Source organism: Salmo trutta, chromosome 23, assembly GCF_901001165.1.
Source record: "Salmo trutta chromosome 23, fSalTru1.1, whole genome shotgun sequence".
Taxonomy (NCBI): domain Eukaryota; kingdom Metazoa; phylum Chordata; class Actinopteri; order Salmoniformes; family Salmonidae; genus Salmo; species Salmo trutta.
Window position 1 is genome coordinate 6,956,345 of NC_042979.1, and position 26,137 is coordinate 6,982,481.

The 26,137-nt window shown below is 42.3% G+C and overlaps 1 protein-coding gene across 3 annotated transcripts in view; it reads left to right on the forward strand.

Annotated features, from left to right (window-relative positions):
* LOC115159181 (contactin-associated protein-like 4) overlaps positions 1-26,137 on the forward strand; it is a 187,202-nt gene that overhangs the window by 133,034 nt on the left and 28,031 nt on the right. For all 3 annotated transcript variants that reach the window (XM_029708648.1, XM_029708649.1, XM_029708650.1), the window contains 3 exons: positions 2,375-2,502; positions 3,430-3,600; positions 6,799-7,020. In XM_029708648.1, the coding sequence (XP_029564508.1) occupies positions 2,375-2,502; positions 3,430-3,600; positions 6,799-7,020 (521 nt within the window). The remainder of the gene's footprint in view (positions 1-2,374; positions 2,503-3,429; positions 3,601-6,798; positions 7,021-26,137) is intronic.

Here is a 26,137-nt window from a genome sequence, read left to right on the forward strand (position 1 = left end):
ATATACTGTTTGGTTCCCTGCCCAAACAGGCTGTAGTATAACATGCAGTTATACTCTACTGACTGAGATTCACCTTTCAATATTTAATCTTATTCAGAAAGGGCCTTGTTCTCTCACCGGCATTTATATTTTTAGATATAATTTGTATAGCCTCCACCACAGTGTTATAAGCCTGCAAGAACTTAAACATCATCTGAAAGTAAAAATAAACATAATTTGGATGATGGTTGTTGGTATTTGCACAATTTCCTTTTCTATTGCCTATTCTAAAGTTATGGACTGCAGACATGGGTTCAAATCATTGGAGGCTGGTGAGGGGAGGACGGCTCATAATAATGGCTGGAACGAAGCAAATGGAATGGCATCAAACACATGGTGATACCATTTCACTCTTTCCACTCCAGCCATTACCACAAGCCCGTCCTCCCCAATTAAGGTGCCACCAACCTCTTATGGTTCAAATAATATTTGTTTTCTTTCAAATACTTTGAGTGCTTGATTGAGCCTGCCTGGTGGTGCCAGATGTGCACGGTTTGCACTTTTGGGACTATTTCATTGGTTCCAATAAACCAGGTCAATCAGTTGCAGCTAAAGTATGCCAAACAAAAATATAAACGCAACATGTAAAGTATTGGTCTCATGTTTCATGACCTGAAATAAAAGATTCCAGAAATGTTCCATACACACAAAAAGCTGCTTTCTCTCAAATACTGTGCATATTTGCTAGGTGTGGCATATCAAGAAGCTGATTAAATAGCATGATCATTACACAGGTGCACCTTGTGCTGGGGACAATAACGGGCCACTCTAAAATGTGCAGTTTTATCACACAACACAATGCCACATGTGTCTGAAGTTTTAAGTGAGCATGCAATTGGCATGCTGACTACAGGAATGTTCACCAGAGCTGTTGCCCAAGAATTGAATGTTCATTTCTCTACCATAAGCCGCCTCTAATGTCATTTTAGAGAATTTGTCAGTGTAACCACGCCAGCCCAGGACCTCCCTATCCGGCTTCTTCACCGGCGGGATGGTCTGAGACAAGCCACCTAGACAGCTGATTACACTGTGGGTTTGCACAACCGAAAGATTTCTGCACAAACTGTCAGAAACCGCCTCAGGGAAGCTCATCTGCGTGCTCGTTATCCTCACCAGGGTCTTGACCTGACTGCAGTTTGGCGTCGTAACCGATTTCAGTAGACAAATGCTCAACTTCGATGGCCAGTGGCACACTGGAAAAGTGTGCTCTTCATGGATGAATTGCGGTTTCAACTGTACCATGCGAATGGCAGACAACATGTATGGCGTCGTCTGGGCGAGCGGTTTGCTGATGTCAACGTTGTGAACAGTGCCCCATGGTGGCGGTGGGGTTATGGTATGGGCATGCATAAGCTACAGACAACGAACACAATTGCATTTTATCGATGGCAATTTGAATGCACAGAGGTACCGTGACAAGATCTTGAGGACCATTGTGCCATTCATCCGCCGCCATCGCCTCATGTTTCAGAATGATAATGAACAGCCCCATGTCGCAAGGTTCTGTAAACAATTCCTCGAAGCTGAATATTTCCCAGTTATTCCATGGCCTGCATGCTCACCTGACGTCACCCATTGAGCATGTTTGGGATGCTCTGAATCGTCATATACGACAGCGTGTTCCAGTTCCAGCCAATATCCAGCAACTTCGCACAGCCATTGAAGAGGAGGCACAGGCAACAGTCAACAGCCTGATCAACTCTATGCAAAGAAGATGTGTCACACTGCATGAGGCAAATTGTGGTCACACCAGATATTGACTGGTATTCTGATCCATGTCCCTACTTTTTTTTAAGGTATCTGTGACCAACAGATGCATATCTGTATTCCCAGTCATGTGAAATCCATAGATTATGGCCTAATTTATTTATTTCAATTGACTGATTTCTTTATATGAACTGTAAAATCTTTGAAATTGTTGCATTTTGTGTTTATATTTTTGTTCAGTGTATTTAAAAGATACGAGATACAAGTACTATTTGAACACAGGTCTGATGGACTAAACAGTTTTTTTTTACATTGTACGTTGTTACTCTGTTGTTGTAAAACATTCTTTCTCTCTTATTTCACAAGTTTACATGTATTGTGCTGGAGGGTGAACTAAGCGATTTTCCCTTAGATAGGCCAGCTGCAAAGTCAAAATTGCCTATACTGTAAAAATTAAGGAAAACAAACATTTGGTTAGTATTAGGCATTAGGGTTTGCAGTGTGGTTAAGGTTACGGTTAGGTTTAAAATCTGATTTTATGACTTTGTGGTTGTGCCAGCTAGTGACCACTCTGCCTGCAGAACAAGATTCATGATGAAAAACGCTAACCTGCTCTGAGTTCCAACAGGGCTGCTGACTCTGGCCTGCTCATCCATAAGGAGAATCTACCAGTCAGATGGGTGGTGGTGGGGGATATACAGAGACCTGAATCAGAGGCAGCCTATAGAGTCAGCCCACTTAGATGTCATGGCGACAGTAAGTACCAAGCGATAAAATAATAAAGATAGTCACACACTCTATCTATACTCCCAATGATTTATTGGATAGCACTAACATTTTGGCACACAGTGCCTTCCTGTGTGTGGGTTAGATAGTAAGTATAATGTCAATCAGTCATTTTACTGTATCAGTCTATTATTTACTCCATTACTGACCCTCCACAGATACATTGACTGGGCCATACTGAATACTGTATGCTTGCTTTTGATATGTCAGTCTATCTGTCCATTATGTCCTATATGGAAATGGAGTATGTGCAGTACACACAGGCTGTGATTCAAACAAATGCAGATAAACGACCTGCGCACAGCAATAGACTACCAGCTGCTTTACTCTGAGTTCTCAGCTCAGTCATTCGTTCCACACCTGTTTGATGGTAATGCAACATTCTCTTCCTCTCGCACTCTGGTTATGCACGTAACCTAATTATGTGAAGGGAAATACCACATTAGCAGAATTGTAACAAAAACAATAATATTCTCTCTTTTATGTTGTTATGCTGATGGCAGTAAGTAGTAGTTGTTGTTAATCACACAATAATGAAATAATCCCCGTCTCTTTGTTATTCCTAATTGCAGCCTTGGTTACCTACAAATATTACTCTTAGTAAATTAGACATAAATGGGGAAAACGATGGTGGAATATTTTTAAGACTAATTAGTAAAAACGGTTGTCTTGTTTGTGTGCCTGACAGTCTCAATGGATCATTATAATGGACTGAGTAGGGGACAGTATACTCTTATTTCATTCTCAGTCTATTTAGACCCTTTTTACAATTAGCAGCCTTTTGCTCAAGGATTGGTACATACAAGATGTACAACAGCATAGAAGACAAAAAAAAACATACAAGTATAAACAGTGTAAATTGTAATTATTATGTACTATTTGCCTCATTATTTTTAGAGAACTTCTGGAACGCAGCGTTCTTCAACAAAGAGACGTCATATCTGCACTTCCCCACGTTCCATGGAGAGCTCAGTGCAGACATCTCCTTCCTGTTCAAAACCACCGCCTCTTCAGGGGTCTTCCTGGAAAACCTGGGCATTAAAGACTTCATACGGGTTGAACTCAGCTGTAAGTAAAGTGGATGATACCACTGTGGAGAGAATGCTTGACTCTATGGTTCATGATCAAGTGTTTCGGTGCAGGGTTCAAAAGGCATATAGACTGGGAAAGGAAAAGCTGCACTCACTAAAATTCACTGAACTTTTGTGGAGAGACCTGACCATGGCGTTCATCTTGAATGTAATAGGTCCTGAATTTGGCTTACAATTACTTGAGTGCAATACACATCTTCCAAAGGTGTTAGGCACAAGTTAGCTTGAATGCAATAAGGCCTTTAAAATCTTTGAATGGTGTTAGCTTGATTTAGTTTGAATGCAATGCACATCCTCTTCGATCATGATGTTAGAAAATGATTAAGCTTGAATGCAATACACATCTCCGAAAATTCTTACAATATTATTTGGCTTGAATGCAGCACATCATCTTTCTCCATGGCATTGAACATGATTTGGCTAATTAGGTCAGCTCATTGTCAGAGATATTGCAGTTGCAGAGATTGTAAAGCTCTAATACTCTGAACAGTGCTTTCTAAAGATGGTCTATTTGTAAAGCAGCGGTAAAGCGTGAAACTCCTTTTCTGAGACGACATATGATAGAGAGTCTGTGGCGCTACACAGACATCATGAGCATACTCTCCTTGGGGAAGTTATGGGACTGCCATTGTTAAAGCGAAGCACAGACTTTGGCGCTGATATACTTAATTTATGTTGACTCCTGTTTAGATAGAACTGCATTATTATGAGTCCAGAGTAAGAAGTTTTGTCTCTAAATTATGGTCTGGCGCTGTGACTTATTGTTTCATATGCCTTCTCCTGGTCCCATGACAACAAATCCACACTCTGGTAGAATCCCCATGAGTCTTTGCGATTGGAGGATGCCGACTTAGGAGGGAAGAAGCCTTTTCTATTCTGTATTGTCAGGACTGATTTTTTTGGGCATCTGTAGCGGAATGTTAACAATGTTGTCGCGGTGCTAGATGTTATTGTCTATAGAGACAATTGCCAGGGGTGATGGATGGGAGGCCTGCATAGAGAGACCTTCCAGGGTGTAGGGGTATGTTCCTGCTGTAATGACCCATTCTACAGATGTAGGATCTTAATTTGAGCCAGTTTTCTACAGCAGAATAATTATCCCGCAGAAAATGTGAATTATTATGTGGATTATAATGAATGTGGATTATTGATACATTTTCGTAAGTGAAAATCAAGCCTGAAATTTCCATATGGGAATTAAACTTCAGAAGCCTTTTTAAACCTCAAATACACTACAAGTTTTAAATTTCCTGCATTGCATGATTGTTTTCCTGCGACAGGGTGATCAAACTACGATCCTACATCTGTACACGTCACTGACTTCACAGAGCTTGATAAAAGCTTCTGAATCCCACTATACTGAATTACTGGGGACACGGCATGACATGTACCTATTGTACAGAGAGACGTGTCTATTGTTGTGAGGTCACAGTCATACCATGTTATCGATTGAGCATCCATGTAGACTAGTAAAGGTTGCACAGCTGACTCTTCAGGCTTAATCAAAGTATATCCTATGGAAATAGAACAATTTATATATATATACATTCCCCCCCCTAATTTATTGAACTGTGAATGTGGATGCTATTTTTAACCTTATCATTGCCGTCACATTCCCTCAGACAAGGTGTGTGCTTGTGGGTGCGTTGGCATTGGTGTGTATGTGTGTGTGTGTGTGTGTGTGTGTGTGGTGTGTGTGTGTGTGTGTGTGTGTGTGTGTGTGTCTTAAGAGGCAGAAAGGTAAGCTAGCTGTGCAGTGAATACTAAAGAGATCAGAATAGATGATTAGCTTTTTCACAGAGTTTTTGTCGCCGCCATGCAGACCAGGGAAGTGTTTGATGACAAACTCTGGCCCTGGCCTCAGCTTCCTAGGCACAGTGGTGTGTGCGTGTGTGCGTGCATGCTTGCATACCCTTGAGTGTGTGTGTGTGCTGTGTGTGTGTGCATGCACGTTTGTGTACTGCCCTGAGCTCTTCCAAAATCCTATTCATTAACATGATCCATTCAGATAAGATCCCATCATCTTACAGATGGGCAGGCAGGAGGAGCATCAATTACACAGCCCTGTATGAACATATGCGCTGAAAGAATGAAAAATGCCTGACAAATGTTTTCAAGGGGGGAAAAAGACAGATAGCTACTACATAGTGGAGCCAACTGCCAGGTCAGCAATGGATGTTTTTGTTGTAAATGATGATTTGGATGTGCGTGTTGTACACAACATCAGGAACACCTGCTCTTTCCATGACTGACCAGGTGAATCCAGGTGAAAGCTATGATCCCTTATTGATGTCACATGAAATCCACTTCAATCAGTGTAGATGAAGGGGAGGAGACAGGTTAAATATAGATTTTTAAGCCTTGAGACAATTGACACATGGATTGTGTATGTGTGCCATTTAGAGGGTGAATGGGCAAGACAAAAGATTTAAGTGCCTTTGAACGGGGTATGATAGTATGTGCCAGACGCACAGGTTTAAGTGTGTCAAGAACTGCAACGCTGCTGGGTATTTTAAGCTCAATAGTTTTCGGTGTGTATCAAGAATGGTCCACTACCCAAAGAACATCCAACCATCTTGAGACAACTGTGGGAATTATTGGAGTCAACATGGGTCATCATCCCTGTGGAATGCTTTCGACACCTTGTAGTCCATGCTCCGATGAATTGTGGCTGTTCTGAGGACATCTTCCTAATGTTTTGTACACTCAGTGTATACATGTGATGATAGATCTCAGGGAGAGTAGAACTGGAACACAATGTTGTCAGGCCACTTTGTACTGGTATTGGCATGACAACACCTCATATTTCTTTATTCTGTTGATACTCAAGGTCAAAGCAACCACCACATTCAATCAACAACGCTTCACAGAAAAGTGAAATAAAAGAAAGTCATATGATCTTGTCTGAGCAGTGAAAGTTATTATGTTGTCAGGTTTCGCTCGCAGGGGCCAGATGAGGATTTTTATAGACATCGGAAATAAAATGTCCAGAAAAATATCGAGATGTCCAGGGGGTTTCATTTTGGTGTCATTTGATAGTTATTTGGCTGTAAAAAGCTCTGCTGCTACTCTGTTAGTGGGATATTTAACCACCCATCCAAATGCTAATCATCTGGTGTGTCTGACCATCTCTCCTTCTCTCCCCCATCCTCCTCTCTCTCCCTCCCTCCCACAGCTCCGATGGAGGTCGTCTTCTCGTTTGACGTGGGCAATGGCCCCTTTGAGGTGCGCGTGGAGACGGGCGGCATGGCGCTAAACGACAACAGGTGGCACCGCGTTCGAGCGGAGCGGAACGTGAAAGAGGCTTCACTGTGTGTGGATGCTTTCCCGGGCGCCACACAGAAGGCCCCCGCCGACGGTCACATCCATCTGCAACTCAACAGCCAATTATTTGTAGGTAGGAAAACCCAGCTGCTTCAGACTGCTACTTCTCCCTCATTAGAGGAATGGAATAACACCAGACCTGGGTTCAAATGCTATTCAAAATGTTTCAAATACTTTGAGTGTTTGCTCTTGCCTAATCTCTCGTGGACAGACTATGTAAACAGAAATGGTACTGTAGATCTGTCATGATACAATGGAATGCGTGAGATAACGAACAGCATTAGTTCCAGTGCTTTTGACAAATCACGATTTCGCAGATGTTAGTATCTTTGAATTCCAAAAGGGGAAGGGACATTTGGCCCATAGACTTACCCGTAACTTGAAAAAATAGAGAGGTTGGAGCCCGGTTCAGATCCTCGTTCTCTCTGTTCTCTTAACATGTATGGATCCAGAACAACCTGTTGAGGCCACGGGTTAGCAATGAACCCTGAGACGGGATTGCTAGCAAGGCTGGAAATTCAAAACATCAAAAATCTAATCATTTCAATTTCTCAAACAATCAACTATTTTACACCATTTAAAAGATAAACATCTCCTTAATCTAACCACATTGTCCGATTTTCAAAGAGGCTTTACGGCAAAAGCATAAAGTTAGATTATGTTAGGACAGTACATAGCCACAAAAGTACAAACATCCATTTTCAATTCAAGGTCAGGCGTCACCAAAAGCAGAAACCAGCTAAAATTATGCACCAACCTTTGACAATCTCCATCAGATGACACTCCTAGGACATTATGTTATACAATACATGCATTTTTTGTTCCATCAAGTTCATATTTATATCCAAAAACCGCATTTTACAGTAGCTGTGAAATTCTGATTTTTTTCTTCTCTGAAATGCTTCCGGTGAACAACGTTACAATTTTCAAAATTACTATTCGAAAACATTGGTAAATTATAATATTGTCATTCAAATAATTATAGTTTAACATTTCGTAAATGATACTGTCTTGCCAGATTTCAAAATAACTTTACTGGGAAATCACAAGTTGCAATAAACCAGGTGCTGTGCTAAGAACAATAAGCTAGCCTAATTAGCCTCTTACATCTACACGTTCCGCTAGCGGAACGTCTGCTCCAATATCCAATGATGGGCGGGGCGCGAAATTCAAACTCCTCTAAATCCGAAAACTTACACTTTTCAAACATATGACTATGTTACAGCTATTTAAAGACAAGACTCTCCTTTATCTAACCAAACTGTCCGATTTCAAAAAGGCTTTACAGCGAAAGCAAAACATTAGATTATGTCAGCAGAGTACCCAGCCAGGAATAATCACACAGCCATTTTTCAAGCTAGCATATCATGTCACATAAACCCAAACCATATCTAAATGCAGCACTAACCTTTGATGATCTTCATCAGATGACACACCTAGGACATTGTGTTATACAATACATGCATGTCTGTTCAATCAAGTTCATATTTATATCAAAAACCAGCTTTTTACATTAGCATGTGACGTTCAGAACTAGCATTCCCACCGAACACTTCCGGTGATTTTACTAAATTACTCACGATAAACGTTCACAAAAAGCATAACAATTATTTTAAGAATTATAGATACAGAACTCCTCTATGCACTCGATATGTCCGATTTTAAAATAGCTTTTCGGATGAAGCACATTTTGCAATAATGTAAGTACATAGCCCGGCGTTACAGGGCTAGCTATTTAGACACCCACCCAGTGTAGCCTTCACCAAAATCACATTTCCTATAAGAAAAATGTTCTTACCTTGCTTGTTCTTCATCAGAATACACTGCCAGGACTTCTACTTCAATAACAAATGTAGGTTTGGTCCCAAATAATCCATCGTTATATCCAAACAGCGACGTTTTGTTCGTGCGTTCTAGACACTATCCCAACGCTAAATCTCGGCCACGAGCATGACGCAAAATATGACAAAAAATTTCGAAATATTCCATTACCGTACTTCGAAGCATGTCAACCGCTGTTTAAAACCAATATTTATGCAATTTATCTCGTAGAGAAGCGATAATATTCCGACCGGGAATCTGCCTGTCTGTAAACTGAGGAAAAAACCAAAAGCCGGGGGCGGGGCGTGTCACGCGCCTAAGGCTTAGTCCATTGACTGACCACTCAGCATTTGCTCTCGTGTGCTTCAGCCAGGGCTTTGAATGACATCATTCCTGTTTTTCCCGGGCTGTGAGACTCCATTGTTGACGTGAGAAGTGTCACGTAAGAGCAGAGATCCTTTGTAAACGACAGAGATAATAAAGAAGGGCAAGAAATGTTCAGACAGGGTACTTCCTGAACAGAAGCATCTCAGGTTTTTGCCTGCCATAGGAGTTCTGTTATACTCACAGACACCATTCAAACAGTTTCAGAAACTTTGGAGTGTTTTCTCTCCAAAGCTAATAATTATATGCATATTCCAGTTTCTGGGCAGGACTAATAATCAGATTAAATCGGGTACGTTTTTTATCCAGCCGTGAAATTACTGCCCCCTAGATGTAACAGGTTAGCTTAGCATCATCTTGTAACCATGTAATATCAATAATACTATTGTCAATAATCCATTACCTTTGATTATCTTCATCCATTGGCAGTTCCAGGAATTCCAGGTCCACAACAAATGTGGTTTCTTTTGACAAAGTTCATAATTGATGTCCAAAGAACTCCAAGTTGTTCCATGTTGTTAGCGCTTCGGTGGCTACTAAAAAGTAGCGCGGGGGGGGTGTGTGAAGTCACGGCAAAAAGTTAAAAAAGTTACAAAAATAATCTATTTATGTTTGTTCAAACATGTCAAACGTTGTTTAGCATCAATCTTTAGAGCCATTTTTAACGTGAAACATCAGTAATGTTTCAACCCGACCTCACCTGTGTCTAGAAAAACGTTTTTGAAAAATGTCCCGTGTCTCATGATTGCGCAGGTGCAGGCCATAATGGAAGTGACGACATCCCACGGACTTCAACTTCAATGCATTCTTATTTGCTCCCTGTTAATCATGGAAGCTTCAAACAACTTTATAATATGAGTTTTGTTATACTTACAGACACCATTCAAACTGTTTTAGAAAATTCAGAGTGTTTTCTATCCGAATGTGTTAATAATATGCATATCCTAGCTTCTGAGTTGGTGTAGGAGGCAGTTAAAAATCGGCACGTATTTTTTTCAAAATTCTCAATACTGCCACCGTGGCCCGTATTGAGAATTTTGAAAAATATACGTGCCGATTTTTAACGGCCTCCTACACCAACTCAGAAGCTAGGATATGCATATTATTAACACATTCGGATAGAAAACACACACAACCAGTCAAAAGTTTGGACACACCTACTCATTCAAGGGATTTTCTTTATTTTTACTCTTTTCTACATGGTAGAATAATAGTGAAGACATCAAAACTATAAAATAACACACATGGAATCATGTAGTAACCAAAGAAGTGTTAAACAAATCAAAATATGTGAGATTCTTCAAAGTAGCCACCCTTTGCCTTGATGACAGCTTTACGCTATCACGTTTCAGGTATGACCCAGATGCAGACAGTGTCGAAGAAACAACATTTATTTCTAATACAGGGGCAGGCAAACAACGGGTCAAAGGCAGGCAAGGGTCAGTAATCCAAAGAGGGTGCAAAGGGTCCAGAATGGCAGGCAGTCTCACGGTCAGGGGAGGCAGGGGTCTGTAATCCAGTTAGGTGGGGCAAGGTATAGAATGGCAGTCAGGGTCAGGGCAGGCAGAATGGTCAAAACCGGGAAGGACTAGAAAACAGGCGCAAGAAACAGGCAGGAGCAGGGGAACAAACGCTGGTAGGTTTCACAAACAAAACAAACTGGCAACAGACAAACAGAGAACACAGGTTTAAATACACAGGGGATAATGGGGAAGATGGGTGACACTTGGAGGGGGGTGGAGACCAGCACAAAGACAGGTGGAACAGATCAGGGTGTGACATGCATACTCTTGGCATTCTCAGAAGGGCGCGATATCAGTCGACCAGATGCTATTTTTCACTAACGTGCGAAGGTAACCATTTTTTGAAGTGATTTGTTTTACAATCATATGAAAACATCATGACTGCTAATGAGTTCTGACTAAACTTGGAATATTGTTAATTAGCAGGTATCCTATTGAAATATTGAGTGTTATAGTCTAGGATCTTCACCAGAAGTTAATGGTTATCTGTAGGAGGAATGTATATGGTGGAGGCAATTAAGCTTGGAATGTATTGAGTAAAGGAAGGGCAATCACATGTGGCAGGCACTGATAAGGGTGGAGAGATGTGGTTTAGTGAGGAAGGGGGCCAAGGTCAGGTCAGGTCACATTAAGGGAGAAGGAACAGTTTATTGCCTGCATCTCTTAACTTCCTGCCTAGCAATAAATATGTTTAGAGAGGAGGAGATTCCACCCAAATTGGGTTATATAAACTCAGCAAAAGAAGAAACGTCCCTTTTTCAGGACCCTGTCTTTCAAAGATAATTTGTAAAAATCAAAATAACTTCACAGATCTTCATTGTAAAGGGTTTAAACACTGTTTCCCATGCTTGTTCAATGAACCATAAACAATTCATGAACATGCGCCTGTGGAACGGTCGTTAAGACACTAACAGCTTACAGACGGTAGGCAATTAAGGTCACAGTTATGAAAACTTAGGACACTAAAGATGCCTTTCTACTGACATGACACACCAGCATGACACACCAGCATGACAATGCCACCAGCCATACTGCTCGTTCTGTGTGTGATTTCATGCAAGACAGGAATGTCAGTGTTCTGCCATGGCCAGCGAAGAGCCTGGATCTCAATCCCATTGAGCATGTCTGGGACCTGTTGGATCGGAGGGTGAGAGCTAGGGCCATTCCCCTCAGAAATGTCTGGGAACTTGCAGGTGCCTTGGTGGAAGAGTGGGGTAACATCTCACAGCAAGAACTGGCAAATCTGGTGCAGTCCATGAGGAGGAGATGCACTGTAGTACTTAATGCAGCTGGTGGCCACACCAGATACTGACTGTTACTTTTGATTTTGACCCCCCCCCCCCTTTGTTCAGGGACACATTATTAAATTTCTGTTGGTCACATGTCTGTGGAAGTTGTTCAGTTTATGTCTCAGTTGTTGAATCTTGTTATGTTCATACAAATACTTACACATGTTAAGTTCGCTGAAAATAAACAGTTGACAGTGCGAGGATGTTTCTTTTTTTGCTGAGTTTGTATACTACCACTGGTGGAATATGTCTTTGTCTGTTCAGCTGTTCAATCCTTTGGGTGAATAAACTTGGTTGGAGCTTTAATAGTTGTTGAAAATGTCTTACTCTAATATTTAGAGGGGTTGTGTTCACTGGTTGTGTTCATACCACATTAAGAGATTGGAATCTTGCTGGTGCTGCCAGTTATGAACTGACATGTATTTTGTTTAAAATAAGGATTTTTTCGTCACCGAAATGTTTGGATATACAGTGCCATTAGAAAGTATTCATACCCTTTCACTTATTCCACATTACAGCCGGAATTCAAAATGGATTGAATAGATGTTTCTTTACTCACCCATCTACACACAATACCCACATAATGACGGTGAAAACATGCTATTAGACATTTGGAAGAATTATTGAAACTGAAATAGAGTAATATCGCATTTAAACAAGTAGTCACACCCCTTTGCCATGATATTTTCTAAATTGAATTGACATGAATGGACATGATTTGGAAAGGCACACACACCAGTCTATATAAGGTCCTACAGTTGACAGTGCATGTCAGAGCAGAAACCAAGCCATGACATCGAAGGAATTGTCCGTAGAGCTCCAAGACAAGATTGTGTTAAGGTACAGATCTAGGGAAGGGTACCAAAACATTTCTGCAGCATTGAAGGTCCCCAAGAACACAGTGGCCTCCATCATTCTTAAATGGAAGAAGGTTGGAACCATCTAGACTCTTCCTAGAGCTGGCTGCCTGGTCAAACTGAACATTCGGGGAGAAGGGCCTTGGTCAGGGAGGTGACTCTGATAGAACTCCAGAGTTCCTCTGTGGAGATGGGAGAACCTTCCAGAAGGACAACCATCTCTGCAGCACTCCACCAATCAGCAGGCCTTTATGGTAGAGTGACCAGACGGAAGCCACTCCTCAGTAAAAGGCACATGATAGCCTACTTGGAGTTTACAAAAAGGTACCTAAAGGACTCTCAGACTATGAGAAAAAGATACTGGTCTGATGAAAAAAAGATTTAACTCTTTAGCCTGAATGCCAAGCGTCACGTCTGGAGGAAACCTGGCACCATCCTTACAATGAAGCATGGTGGTGGCAGCATCATGCTGTGGGGATGTTTTTCAGCGGCAGGACTGGGAGACTAGTCAGGATTGAGGCAAAGATGAATGGAGCAAAGTACAGAGAGATCCTTGATGAAAACATGCTCCAAAGCACTCAGGACCTCAGACTGGAGGCGAAGGTTCACCTTCCAACAGGACAATGACCCTAAGCACACAGCCAGAACAACGCAAGAGTGGTTTCGGGACACGTTTCTGAATGTCCTTGAGTGGCCCAGCCAGGGCCTGGACTTTAACCTGATCGAACATCTCCGGAGAGACCTGAAGACAGCTGTGCAGCAACGCTCCCTATCCAACCTGACAGAGCTTGAGAGGATCTGCAGAGAAGAATGGGAGAATCTCCAAATACAGGTGTGCCAAGCTTGTAGCGTCAAGACTCTAGGCTGTAATCGCTGCCAAAGGTGCTTGAACAACTGAGTACTGAGTAACAGGTCTGATTTACTTATATCAATGTGATATTTCCTTTTTTTATTCTAAAAACCTGTTTTGCTTTATTATTATGGGGTGTAGTTTTGTAGATTGATGAGGAAGGAATAAGGCTATAACATAACAAAATGTGTAAAAAGTCAAGGTGTCTGAAATCTTTCCGAAGGCACTGTATATTGGGGGAAGGGTATAAAAACATTTCTAGGGTGTTGAAAGTTTCCAAGAGCACATTGTTCTCCATTATTGGGAAATTGATCAAATATGGAACTATCCAGACTCTGCGTATTGCATGGCCGTCCTACCCAAACTGAGTAACCGGGCAATAAGGACATTGGTCTGCCAGGTGGCAGAACTACAGAGTTCCTTGGCTGAGATGGGAGAACCTGTCAGATGGAAAAAAGTCTCTACAGCACTTCATCAATCTGGGCTTTATGGGAGAGTGGCCAGACGGAAGCCATCCCTGAGAAAAAGGCATATAACAGCATGCCTGGAGTTCACAAAAAGTCACGTGAAAGCATAAGGCAAAATATTATGTGTTCTGATGAGAAACAAATTAAACTATTTTGCCTGAATACAAAGCGTGATGTCTGGAGAAGTCCAGGCTCAGCTCATAATCCATCTAACACCATCCCTACCATGAACCATGGTGGTGGGAGCATCATGTTATGGGGATGCTTTTCAGTGGTAGGGACTGGGTGACTGGTAAGGATAGAGGGAACAATGAATGGAGCCAAATGCAGGCAAATCCTTGAAGAGAACCTGCTTCAGAGTGCAAACGACCTTAGACTGGGGCAAAGATTAGCCAAAGCAATGTTGGAATGGCTTCATAACAAGAATGTGAAAGTCCTTGAGTGGCCCAGATTTGAATCCCATTGGAAATATGTGGAAAGACTTGAAGATTGCTGTTCAGAGCTTGAGAAAATCTGCAGGGAAAAATGGGAGAAAATCCTCAAATCCAGATGTGTAAATATGCTACAGACCAAGAAGACAACTCAAAGCTGTAATTGCCACCAAAGGTGTTTCTACAAAGTATTGACTTGGGAATACTTTTTTAAAAGAGATGTTTTTGTGTTTCATTTTCAATATATATAAAAATAAAAATCTAAATACATATTTTCTCTTTGTCATTATGAGGTATTGTGTGTAGATGGGTGAGAATTATTTTTTGTATCAATTTTGAATTCAGGCTGTAACACAACAAAATGTGGAATAAGTCAAGGGGTATCAATATTTTCTGAAGTCACTGTATATGAAAGTATAACATATGTGATTTGAATATTTTGTAAAGTACATATGATACTTCAACCCAAAACATGTGAATTGAATGTCTTAATTACATTTGACAGTAAGCCTATATCATATGTGAATTGAATATTTTGTCAAGTACATAACAGTAAGCCTATAAAAATGTGGTTTAATATTTTGTAAAGAACAATTCAAATCTGCGGTATCATCAAACATACAGGTAACTGCCAAAATAAAGGAAACACAAAGTGTATACAACTGTATTGGAGGGATGCGACACCATTCTTCCACAAGAAATTCCATCATTTGGTGTTTTTTTTATGGTGGTGGAAAACACTGTCACAGGAACCGCTCCAGAATCTCCCATAAGTATTCAATTGGGTTGACATCGAGTTACTGAAACGGCAATGGCATATGGTTTACATCGTTTTAACGTTTATAAAAACATTTAGTGACCATTCGTGCCCTGTGGATGTGGGCATGGCCATGGTAGCCAACATAATGTGCAACTGGTTCTGCGCAGAATTTTTATACATGACCCTAAGCATGATGTGATAATAATTGCTTAGTAATTGCTCAGGTACCACACCAGTGTGGAAGCACCTGCATTCAATATATTTAGCATCTCTCATTTAAAGTGTTCCCTTTATTTTGGCAATTACATGTATATGGTGTGTTCATAGCTACAGTGCATTCAGAAAGTATTCATACCCCATGACTTATTTCACATTGTGTTGTGTTACAATCTGAATTTTAAAAAAGTTCAACCATCTACACACAATACCCCATAATGACAAAGCAACAGATATATATTAAAAAAATGTCTTATCAAACACAAAATTGGTACATACGTGTCCTTCACCAAAAAAAAGGTGCAAAACTAGAAATAAGCTAAACTATTTACAAATGGCATTTGTGTTTTGTGCATGTCATGATAGTCTTTGAAGCAATACATCCAAGATGGCGTAGCACTCAGGCGTCTTTTGTCTTCATCTTGTCGTGTCCCATGTATATATCTTTGCTGGCCTATGCTAGGCCCATCTCCCGGCTAGCTGAAGAGGTCCATCAGCCACTCCTTGGGCTACAATACCGATTTTGCCAATTGGACTGGACCCCTTTTATTGCCGATACAGAGCTCCGCCGATCCATCACAACTGGCCTACTAACGTAATCCGCTCGAGGGTTTTTTTCCACAGGCTCCTTCGTCGCGACGTCCCCTGAATGCCCATCTGCTAGCCTGCTAGCCGCGGCCCGCTAGCTGTCAAGAGCATACCGGATTGTTAGCTGAAGTGGTCCATCAGTTAATTTCTTTGGCTACTATACCTATTTCGCCAATTGGCCTGGACCCTTTTACTACACGGACCCCTGCTGATCCATCACGGCTGGTCTCCTGACGTAACCCCATGAGGGGGCTACAACAACAGACTTCTTCCGTCGCAACGTCCCTCTAAGGCCCTTCTGCTAGCCCCAGCCCACTAGCTGTCTGAATCGCCGTGTCTCCAGCCCGTCCAGCATCTCAGTGGACCCTATGATCACACGGCTACGCATGCCTCTCCCTAATGTCAACATGCCTTGTCCATTGCTGTTTTGGTTAGTGATTTTCTTATTTCACTGTACAGCTTCCAACCCTGCTCAATATGCCTCAGCTAACCCTCTTGTCCCACCTCCCACACGTGTGGTGACCTCACCTGGTTTAATTGATGTCCCTAGAGACAATACCTCTCATCATCACTCAATGCCTAGGTTTACCTCAACTGTATTCACATCCTACCATACCATTGTCTGTACATTGAATCTATTCTTCCGTGCCAAGAAAGCTGCTCCTTTTACTCTCTGTTCCGAACGTACAAGACGACCAGTTCTTATAGCCCTTAGCCGTACCCTTATCCTACTCCTCCTCTGGTGATGTAGAGGTTAATCCAGGCCCTGCAGTGACTTGCTCCACTCCCATTCCCCAGGCCCTCTCATTTGTTGACTTCTGTAACCGTAAAAGCCTTGGTTTCATGCATGTTAACATCAGAAGCCTCCTCCCTAAGTTTGTTTTATTCACTGCTTTAGCACACTCTGCCAACTTGGATGTCCTGGCTGTGTCTGAATCCTGGCTTAGGAAGGCCACCAAAACCCCTGAAATTTCCATCCCTAACTATAACATTTTCTGACAAGATAGAACTGCCAAAGGGGGCGGAGTTGCAATCTACTGCAGAGATAGCTTGCAGAGTTCTGTCTTAGTATCCAGGTCTGTGCCCAAATAATTTGAGCTTCTACTTTTAAAAATGTACCTTAACTGAAACAAGTCTCTCACCGTTGCCGCTTGCTATAGACAACCTTCTTTCCCCAGCTGTGCCCTGAACATCATATGTGAATTGATTGCCCCCCATCTATCTTCAGAGCTCGTGCTGTTAGGTGACCTAAACTGGGACATGCTTAACACCCCCGCCATCCTACAATCAAAGCTTGATGCCCTCAATCTCACACAAATTATCAATGAACCTACCAGGTACAACACCAAATCCGTAAACACAGGCACCCTCATAGATATCATCCTAACCAACCTGCCCTCCAAATACACCTCTGCTGTCTTCAAACAGGATCTCAGCGATCACTGCCTCATTGCTTGCGTCCGTAATGGGTCTGCGGTCAAACGACCACCCCTCATCACTGTCAAACGCTCCCTAAAACACTTCAGCGTGCAGGCCTTTCTAATCGACCTGGCCCGGGTATCCTGGAAGGATTTTGCTTTCCTCACAAACTTAAATAAGCATGCCCCATTCAAAAAATGTTGAACCAGGAACAGATATAGCCTGTGGTTCACTCCAGACCTGACTGCCCTTGACCAGCACAAAAACATCCTGTGGCGTACGGCATTAGCATCAAATAGCCCCCACGATATGCAACTTCTCAGGGAAGTCAGGAACCAATATACACAGGCGGATAGGAAAGCAAAGGCTAGCTTTTTCAAACAGAAATTTGCATCCTGCAGCACAAACTCCAAAACATTCTGGGACACTGTAAAGTCCATGGAGAATAAGAGCACCTCCTCCCAGCTGCCCACTGCACTGAGGCTAGGAAACACTGTCACCACCAATAAATCTACAATAATTGAGAATTTCAATAAGCATTTTTCTACGGCTGGCCATGCTTTCCACCTGGCCACCCCTACCCTGGTCAACAGCCCTGCATCCCCCACAGAAACTTGCCCAAGCCTCCCCCATTTCTCCTTCACCCAAATCCAGATAGCTGATGTTCTGAAAGAGCTGCAAAATCTGGACCCCTACAAATCAGCAGGGCTAGACAATCTCTTTCTAAAATTATCAGCCGAAATTGTACAACCCCTATTACTAGCCTGTTCAACCTCTTTCGTATCGTCTGAGATCCCCAGATTAGAAAGCTGCCGCAGTCATCCCCCTCTTCAAAGGGGGAGACACTTTAGACCCAAACAGCTACATACCTATATCTATCCTACCCTGCCTTTCTAAGGTCTTCAAAAGCCTTCTCCGCTATGCAATCTGGTTTCCGAGCTGGTCATGGGTGCACCTCAGCCACGCTCAAGGTCCTAAACGATCTCATAAACGTCATCGACAAGAGACAATACTGTGCAGCTGTATTCATCGACCTGGCCAAGGCTTTCGACTCTGTCAATCACCACATTCTTATCGGCAGACTCAACAGCCTTGGTTTCTCAAATGACTGCCTCGCCTGGTTCACCAACTACTTCTCAGACAGAGTTCAGTGTGTCAAATCGGAGGGCCTGTTGTCCGGACCTCTGGCAGCCTCTATGGGGGTGCCACAGGGTTCAATTCTCGGGCCGACTCTTTTCTCTGTATACGTCAATGATGTCACTCTTGCTGCTGGTGATTCTCTGATCCACCTCTATGCCGATGACACCATTCTGTATACTTCTGGCCCTTCTTTGGACACTGTGTTAACTAACCTCCAGACGAGCTTCTATCATACAACTCTCCTTCCGTTGCCTCCAACTGCTCTTAAATGCAAAACTAAGTAAAACTAAATGCATGCTCTTCAACTGATCGCACCTGCCCGCCCGTCCAGCATCACTACTCTGGACGGTTCTGACTTAGTGGACAACTACAAACTACTTTGTGGACAACTACAAATACCTAGGTGTCTGGTTAGACTGTAAACTCTCCTTCCAGACTCACATTAAGCATCTCCAATCCAAAATTAAATCTAGAGTCAGCTTCCTATTTCGCAACAAAGCATCCTTCACTCATGCTGCCAAACATACCCTCGTAAAACTGACTATCCTGCCGATCCGTGACTTCGGTGATGTCATTTGCAAAATAGCCTCCAACAATCTTGGATGCAGTCTATCACAGTGCCATCCATTTGTCACCAAAGCCCCATATACTACCCACCACTGCAACCTGTATGCTCTCGTTGGCTGGCCCTCACTTCATATTCGTCGCCAAACCCACTGGCTTCAGGTCATCTATAAGTCTTTGCTTGGTAAAGCTCCGCCTTATCTCCGATTCTGTTAGGACGAATGGTGCCACAAGCACTATGAAAAGCATGGGACTATAGTACCTGTCAAAAGTTTGGACACACCTACTCATTCAAGGGTTTTTCCTTTTACTATTTTCTACATTGTAGAATAATAATTAAGACGTCAACACTATCTGTTATGCGCAAAGATAAAGTCACTCAGTGGACATTCAATGTTTCCATTAAGTCATACATCATCAGATAACATGGCAATATGCTACATTTGCTCCTACCAACCTAAGGATTAATGTGATACCCCCCATGTAGCTATAGCTCAAACACAGACCAAATGGAAGTTTACCTTCTAAGATGTTTGGTGAAAACGTTGTGTAAAATAAACATTTTGACTCTGGTGATCAATAACGGTAGGTCACAGCCAGACAGATAAGATTATCCTCATGATCTGCGGAGTCCCAGCTTTCGATGTGTATCAATGTATTCCGTGTTTATTTTGTTTATGCTTCACAACGCTAAACGGAATGTAGGTAGCAGCCATCTTGAAGTGAGGTCATCGGCTCGGGCTGCCCTTATAAATACGTATGCCCATATATGGTAGTAAGTCACACCAAAGATTTGAAGGCACCGATCAATAGCCAACATACACAGTGTTTCGGAAACGCCCTGCTTTTACAGATAGGGGCTACCATTCTCATACTATACTGAATTAAAACATTTTTCTTTAACTAACAGAGTCCCCAAATATGGGGAATTTACATTTAAGAGGTTTTTAACTTCCTAGGAACCCCAGGAGGTTTTCTTCCCCATAGGGCATCTTGATATGGTCCCCCACTGGTAAGCATTCTCTAGGATTACTGGCTAAAGACATTCCTCACATCAATATTCATTCAAATGCCCAGTCTCTGTCTCTTCCCCCGAAGCCACTGTTTGTTCTTCCTCCAAAGTGGGTGTTTGCAGATATGACAAGAAAAAAGAAAACATATTTGCTTGGTGATAAAGTATTCCACTGCAGCCTGGTTTTTCCTTGTGTTTCCTTTCTTTAATCATTAGAATATGGTCTCGGGCGAAAACAGACTGAAGACCAGCACAATGATACTGATAGGCTCAATTTGAGGTTGCATAAAGGTTTATCAGAGCCTGTCATAAGGCAATAGGACGTTATGAAATCATACATTTGCTTAGAGATAACAGTCTGTGTATTGAAAAAGTATTTGCTCCATTTCTGTGAGTATCTCAACAGCATGGGATGTTAGGTGAGAAGGACATCTCCAATAAGAATTCCTATTGTAAACTATCTAGGGTTATGACAATAGGGTATTAACTTCAGATGAAATGGTTATAGGTTTCTGTTATTGAATCAAGAAACTATCCCATGCGTTCAATTAAATTGAAACAATCAATGACTCCACCAAGGCAACATACATAAGGTTCAATATGTGTATTAATACATTTTCAAATACATTTTCAGACACAACGTCAAAGGAAATAAAAATAATAAACCCCAATGAGTCGTGCACAACCCGTGTCCAAATTATTTCAAGTTTGCTTAAATAAACCGTTGGCGCGCGTTGGAGCTCAAAAAAAATGACGACACCCAAAAAATATCCAGAAGCACCTCACCTTGTGGTTACTCACTACTTAGTAGATATTTCCTCAGCGAAGTATGGCAGTGCCATGCAGGTTTCCTCACAAAGTCCAAGTCAAGCACAGCTACCCATGTAGACAGTACTCCTTAGCCGTAACCGATATCCCATGGGAACATGAACTTCTTAAACTTCCCAAGCAATTATCTCCCGGTGTCACACGATGCTAGGCTAACCTCAAGGCTGGCAAATACCTCCACGATGAGACGGTAGCTTCAGTCTTTACTAAGTCTTAACAAAAGTATAACAACTCTTTTATAAAATAAAATTGGTATTTCCCTTCATGTCTTAATAGGTATGGGTTTTGTTCCAGTTTTGTCGCCTTCTTTTATAATTTCTCTTCACCAACCGTCCAAATGTAAAAAGTCAACCCTTTTATCAACGTCTCTTTCCCTCCCTTTTTTCCCCAGGCCTCCTGTTAACCAGGTCAACTCCCATTGGCCACAGCTTAACAAGCAACCTTATTGGTCAAAACTTAAACTTCAAAGTAAAGCAAACTATTCACTTATACATTAAATAAATATTCCTTCAAAAAGCATAATGCATTAACAACATTACAGTTTAGGAGCAATTCAATCATCTTTTAAATATAAAACCAATTAATTATAACAAATAAACTCAATACTTGGTTTTAACAAGAATCAACTCAATACCTAGTTCAAACAAGGCTATTACACTCTCCCCCCACCAAAATTAGGCATGTCCTCATGACTTGTAAACACACAAGTGAAAAGTAATAAGTAACCGTGTCAACTCTTAACTGTCTACAACCTACAACTGAGACAAATCTTGTTGGATAATTGAAAAGGAGATACATTTGTGTTTCCCTTATCCGATCCACTTGTATAGTGTGGAACAATATCTGACAACTGGGGCTAGACTTGGAACTCCAGGTTTATCATAGGTAAGTAGTACAGGAGCTTTCTTTACTCAGATCTTCGTATCCCTGGTCCTTCTATTTCCTCCGAAGTTTCCACTTCTCCTTGAACTTCTTGTTCCTCTTCTTGAATCTCTTCCATTGAGTTAGATGCCTCATTATCATCTGCTTCAACTCCAGTTGCGACCTTAGCTTCTTGACTGGACTCTATTGCTTCTCCAACTTGTTCTGTTCTTTCAGGTTCCCGTCATTTGATTCCAGACTATGTCTAGGTCCAAGCTAAACGGTTCCGACATCTCTTCCACTTCTCGGCTCATACAGTTTGTATTTGGCACGTCATACCATACTCCGATGTCATCTTCTAAGTCAAAATCCTTCTCATCTTCTGGATTCTTAACCTCTTCAACTTTCTCATCATTCGGAGGAGTACATTTTCCAGGCAACTTTTCATTTCCCTTTCTCTTCCTCCTTCTTTGCAGGGTCCTTCTACTAGGAGTTTGTTCTATGTTAACCACAGGTTCTAGGCGCACTTTCTGCCCCAGTGGCAGCAGGTGATTCCGATGAAGAATCTTATTGGGTCCATCTCCACTTTCAGGCTTCAAACGAAACACAGGTAAGTTTGACATCTGACTCTCCACCACATATGGCATAGAAACCCAGCGATCTGCCAGCTTATGTTTTCTGTGCAGTCCTAGATTCTGTATAAGGACTCTGTCTCCAGGCATAAGTTGCGTGTAGCGAATCGTCTTATCATAGCGCTGTTTGTTTTCATGGTTTTGCTTTCCAGCAGTGCTCTCAGCAACTTTGTAAGCAGCTTGTAACTGTTTCTTCATATAAGATACATACTTGAGGTAAGTTCTCTCTGACGAGCTATCACTCGAGACTCCAAAACAGATATCAACGGGCAATCTAGCTTCACGTCCAAACATCAGAAAATAGGGCGAGTAGCCAGTCGCTTCATTCCGAGTACAGTTATACGAGTGCACTAGATTACCAATATACTGACTCCATTTTTTATTTTGTGTAGGATCAAGAGTTCCAAGCATGTTCAACAAGGTTCGGTTGAATCTCTCGGGTTGTGGATCTCCCTGAGGGTGATATGGTGTTGTCCTTGACTTCTCCACTCCAAGCATATTCAGTAGCTCACGGATGAGTCGACTTTCAAAATCTCTACCTTGATCGCTATGCATCCTCTTGGGTAGACCATAATGGATGAAGTACCTTTCCCACAATACTTTGGCGACAGTGGATGCTTTCTGATCCTTCGTCGGAAAAGCTTGAGCGTATCTCGTGTAATGATCCGTAATGACCAGGACATTCTCTGTGTTACTTGAGTCAGGCTCAATGGACAGGAAATCCATACACACAGCGACTTGAGAACCATAGTTCTGAACTTCTCCGAAAGTAGTAACTGAGCACGACGAGTTTCGTTTGGCGGATGCGTGATCCTGTACATAACTCCATCTTCCATCTTTAGCTTCTCCCACTCTCTCAGAAGCAAAGAGATTAATGGATGTTTGGTATTTGTCACCCTGGTAACATCATGTTTATTAAGAGCAACCCACATCTCTCCCAAACAAGAGTCTTCTTGTTGCGATGCAGAAAGTTCCATAGTGCTCAATCTGGGCATTTGAGACTTCAACATGCTCAGGTCACAGTATGCTTGAGGCACAGCATGCATATAGGCTCCCAACTGATCAATCACTCTACTAGATGATCCAAGAGTTACTCTAACAACATTAGACATCTGGCACATGGCTCGGACACCAGATGCAGGAATGTCTCTCCAATCTTGTTCCACTGCAGATTGCTGATGAGAGCGGCGAGATAAAGCATCTATGTTCTGTCTGCCGGGCCTGTACGTGAGACTACAGTCATAGGTAGACAACATAGGTAGACAACGCAGCTAGCCAACGATGACCAGTGGCATCCAATTTTGCGGACGTGAAGACATATGTCAATGGGTTGTTGTCTGTTATAACCTCAAACTTGGCCCCATACAGGTAATCATGTAGTTTGTCAACCACGGCCCACTTCAACGCAAGAAACTCTAACTTGTGAGCTGGGTAGTTGCATTCAGAAGCGGTCAGGCTTCGACTCACAAATGCCACGGTACGCAGACCCTCACCTTGATCTTGGTACAGTACTCCACCTAACGCTTCGCGGCTAGCATCTACATGGAGAACGTATGGCAACTGAGGATCAGCAAAACCCAACACAGGAACTTTTGTGAGGCTTTCCTTCAGTGTCTCGAATGCTAATTCACACTTCGCATCCCACCTTGATCCAAATGGTTCTGAGGGGTTAAGGTAGGCTTTCTCCTCTTCCTTGGACTTTCTTCCTTTCTTGGCAGAGGGAAGATATCCGCATAAGAGCTGATTCAGGGGGTAACTGACTTTAGAATAATCTTTCACAAATCTTCTGTAATATCCACAGAATCCTAGGAAAGAACGCAGAGCAGTCACAGTTTCAGGCCTTGGCCACGTGGTGACAGCTTCAATCTTTGAGGGGTCTGTAGCCACTCCATTCTGGGACATGATATGTCCAACATAGTTGACAGATGTGCGGCAAAACTGACACTTGGCAAGGGACAGTTTTAGACCTTCACTTTTCAAGAGGTCTAACACCTTGAGTAACCTCTGCTCGTGTTCCTCCAGCGTCCTTCCAAACACGATTAAGTCATCGAGGTAAACAAGAACTTCGAGTAGGTTCAGGTCTCCAACTGTCTTTTCCATGACACGTTGAAATGTTGCAGGTGCTCTGGACACACCCTGTGGCATCCTCTCAAATTGGTAAAATCCAACTGGACAGATAAATGCAGTCTTCTCTTTATCTGTATTGCCCATCAGAATCTGACAGTATCCACTTCTGAGATCTAACACACTGAACCATTTGCTCCCACTTAAACATGTCAGAGCTTCCTCCACACGTGGGACTGTGTACTGATTTGGAACAATGCACTTGTTGAGGGTCCTATAATCAACACACATACGTATGGTGCCATTTTTTCCCCCTCACCACCACAATAGGAGACGCATAGGGGCTTCTCGACTCAGATATGATCCCAGAACTTTTCAAGTTATTAAGATGCTTCCTCACATCTTCAACATCAGCTGGGGCCAAGCGGCGAGATCTCTCCCTTAACGGTTTGTCTTCAGTAACTCTGATGGTGTGGTGAGTACTCTTTGAACAACCCACATCAAACTCATGTGTTGGGAACACTTTCTGTTCCATCATCTTTTCACATAACCTCTTCTTCCATCCTTCATGCACTGAAGAATCTCCAAAGTTGAATGAAGAAGACGTCAGTCTCTCAGATGAATCCTGCTTACCTTTCAATGGGACACCCGGAGCAACATCTACAGGAAACAGATGAGCAATAGGCATACCTCGTTTCAGGGTGATCTCCTTTGTCGCGACATTCCTGACAGTAAGAGTGATTCTTCTAGATGAGACAACTGCAACCGTCTGGATTTCAGGCCTCACTAGAAGTTCGAAGTTCGTCGGGGAACCGGGGTTCTTCAGGCCTCTCTACCAGAATGGCTTGAGTAGAAGGTATCCCTGGAAACTTTGGAATTCCAGTAACTCTCATCTGCCCACCAGGTGGCAGGGTGACAGGTTTTGTTTGTGCGAACCAGACCGTTCCTCTCTTCTCGTCATCATCAGTTGAGCTTTCTATCATCCTCTCATATGCCTCTTTGATAGCAGGATGAACTTGTAGTGTGCTAAGGAAACCTTCACCTTCCTTTTCTTTGCAAGCAGTCATAAGTCTCTTCACTACAGATGTATTGGTGCCGACCAGAATAGAAACGTCACCTTTCATGGCCGGATCTGGACATACCAACACATGTGCTTCCATGGTCTCTGCTACACCCACAAGCAATCCTGAGAACTCAAGCTTGAGTGACAAATAGCCATCATATGGATACTGACCAGAGCTAAGACCCCATATCTCTAAGTTTCCTATAGGAATTGATGGCAAATGTGTCAAGTACTTGTCATAAAAGGATCTGTAAAGTAGAGTAATCTGAGAACCACTATCTAGTAAAGCTTTAGTATAGATACCTTCAATCTGTACAGGAACGACAGAACTTGGACCAACTAAACCTGTAGGTAGCATGTCTTTCATGTCTTCATACTTGTGGCACTTGGTGGAACGTATCTTCACCGGGACGTCAGGCCG